Genomic DNA, 2413 nt, shown 5'->3' on the forward strand with positions numbered 1-2413 from the left:
TTACAATATCCAATGAAGCATTTTAGAGACATCCCCACCCCTCCACCCCGATGTAACGCAAGGATTATTATTGTTTGAGAAGCAAAGAGCCAATGGCACCCTCGTCACATAAAATAAGCAAGACGTCCATTTCAGATTATGGGCTATAATTTCAACCATTCATTGAAGTTCAGTAAAGAGCAGCCCGGTATTTACAAAGTGTAATATCTCCAAGGAACTGAAGGTCCAAGGTCACACCTCTGGGGTGTTAACGGTAAATCTTTAATCTTTATGGTTTTCAGACAGGCAGCCAGGTGACTGATGGGAGCTGTTGGACATTTGAAGCCCAGTCTTGTGCTCTAAGCATGCTGAGAGGACACACAATCTGCTCGTTCTGAACAACCGTCTGACTTACTTCCCAAATGGCTTCATCTGGGATACAGTTGACCGGCCTGGTCTTCGCCATCATCGGGATGGTGGGTACATTATCGGCGACCATTATGCCTCACTGGAGGATCACAGCGCACATCGGCTCAAACATCGTGACTGCCATCGTGTACATGAAGGGGCTGTGGTGGGCCTGCGCCATGTTCAGCACTGGCATCTTTCAGTGCGAGACGTACAACTCCGTGCTGGAGCTCCCGCCCGACCTGCAGGCCGCCCGCTCCATGATGGTCATCTCGGTGGCTATGGCTTTGGTGGGCATCGTGGTGTCCGTGGTCGGCATGAAGTGCACCGTCTGCGCCAAGGACTCGCCAATCAAGAACAAGATCGCGGGCGCCGGAGGCATTTGCTTTATGCTGGCCGGCTTCATGTCCCTGGTGCCCATCTCGTGGACCATGAATGAAGTGATACAGTATTTCCGCAACCCCTTGATCCCAGGCGACCTCAAGTACGAAATCGGTGAATCTCTGTACCTGGGGATGGTGTCCTCTTTGGTGTCTGTGATCGGAGGAGCGATGCTCACCATGTCCTGTATGAGCAGGCGCATTAATCCTCGGACACTCTACAATAGACGGCCAGTGTCCTACCAGAACCCGCCAGTGACCCGCAACGTCCCCAACATGTCTGCCGCCTCAGTCCAGTCAAAGCAGCCAAAGGTTGACTTCAACGGTTACAATCTTACTGGCTATGTGTAATGTACAGTGAGGGTATGTGTGAGCGAGTGAGTGTTTGTGTGTCAGTTGTGTGCAATGGTACAGAACAGAGACCACAAAGTGCTTTTGAACTAATTACCTCGAAGCAGATTAATTTTTAGACCACGGTGGGACTTCAAGGGAATCATTTACAAAGTAATCCTGCTGTTAAAACCTTACGTCCCTGATCGCTGTGCGGAATTCATTGCAATTGAAGCGAATGTTGGTATATTGTATTGAGATAAAAGTATCAGCAAATCTATGGCTGCAACACCCCACACACAGCAAAAAGACAAGAAGCCAGGTAATATATTAATAATAATAATTCTTGCATTTGATATAGCTCCTTATCATATCTTCGAGATGTCTCAAAGCGCTTCACACAATATAGTGTAAAGTGAATTGTATACTTTGTGGGCAAAACATTATTTTGTGGTTGAAATATTGTGGAGGTTAAAATTAAGGATGTGTGGGTATGTGAGAAAAGCGGGAGAGGGAGGCTAAAGCTTTTGTATTTTAGTTTTTTTCAAGCGTCCTTACTTATCAATATTGTGGAGTCTGTAGCTCAGTGGTTAGAGCACTCGACTCACAAGCCAGAGACCTGGGTTCGATTCCCAGTGGGGCAAAACCTTGGGCAAGTTTCCTTTCTCCACAAGTCTTTATTTGCCGAGCCCAGTTGTTAGTAGATTGGCGGATCGCTTTCCAGGGGCAATAATCTCTTCCAAAATATCTAAATAAATAATAATAATAATTTGGTCATTCAATCCACGACTGTTTGTGGGGCACTGCTGTGCGCAATTGGCTGCCGCGTTTCACCCATAAAATATAGTCAATTCGCTTTACAGTATATTCTGTGAAGCGCTTTGACACGTCTCGAAGACGCTATATCAAATGCGAGGATCATTATTATTATGTTGCCGACAACCTGAAGTTAGATAAGAATGAGAGACAGGATCAGACGGGTCGGGGTGGAATTTATAGTCATACTTTCTCTTCCTTGCGAGTGTCGTCTACACGAGCGATGTCGAACCACACAGATATGATGTCGCTCATGAGGGGTCTCGATAAGGATCAAAGCCACCTTAGCTTCACTAGAAAGTATCAGCACGCGTCTCAGATAACTCCAGCGGATTAATTCGCTTACAGAGATGTGTACAGGGCAATTTAAACGTGATATGTGTGCGCGGTAAAAAAATTCTCTAGTCGACATATTGAGTTGAAATAATCATCTAAAATAATACACATTTGAATAACAGAAGAAAGCGAGTAAGTCAATTGGTACATGTGTTTTGAGCGAC

The 2413-nt window shown here is 45.7% G+C and overlaps 1 protein-coding gene across 1 annotated transcript; it reads left to right on the forward strand.

The window, feature by feature from the left end:
- Positions 1-363: 363 nt before the first annotated feature.
- Positions 364-1118, forward strand: cldn2 (claudin 2). The gene has a single exon (XM_007894426.2). The coding sequence runs from the start codon at positions 402-404 to the stop codon at positions 1116-1118; it is 717 nt and encodes a 238-aa protein (XP_007892617.1). The 5' UTR covers positions 364-401.
- The last annotated feature ends 1295 nt before the right edge of the window (positions 1119-2413 follow it).

The sequence above is a fragment of the Callorhinchus milii genome, unplaced genomic scaffold (genome assembly GCF_018977255.1).
Source record: "Callorhinchus milii isolate IMCB2004 unplaced genomic scaffold, IMCB_Cmil_1.0 Scaffold15, whole genome shotgun sequence".
Taxonomy (NCBI): domain Eukaryota; kingdom Metazoa; phylum Chordata; class Chondrichthyes; order Chimaeriformes; family Callorhinchidae; genus Callorhinchus; species Callorhinchus milii.

Excerpts from the sequence above, each read along its gene's own strand:
- cldn2 (XM_007894426.2), top strand. The coding sequence starts at position 402 with ATGGCTTCATCTGGGATACAGTTGACCGGCCTGGTCTTCGCCATCATC.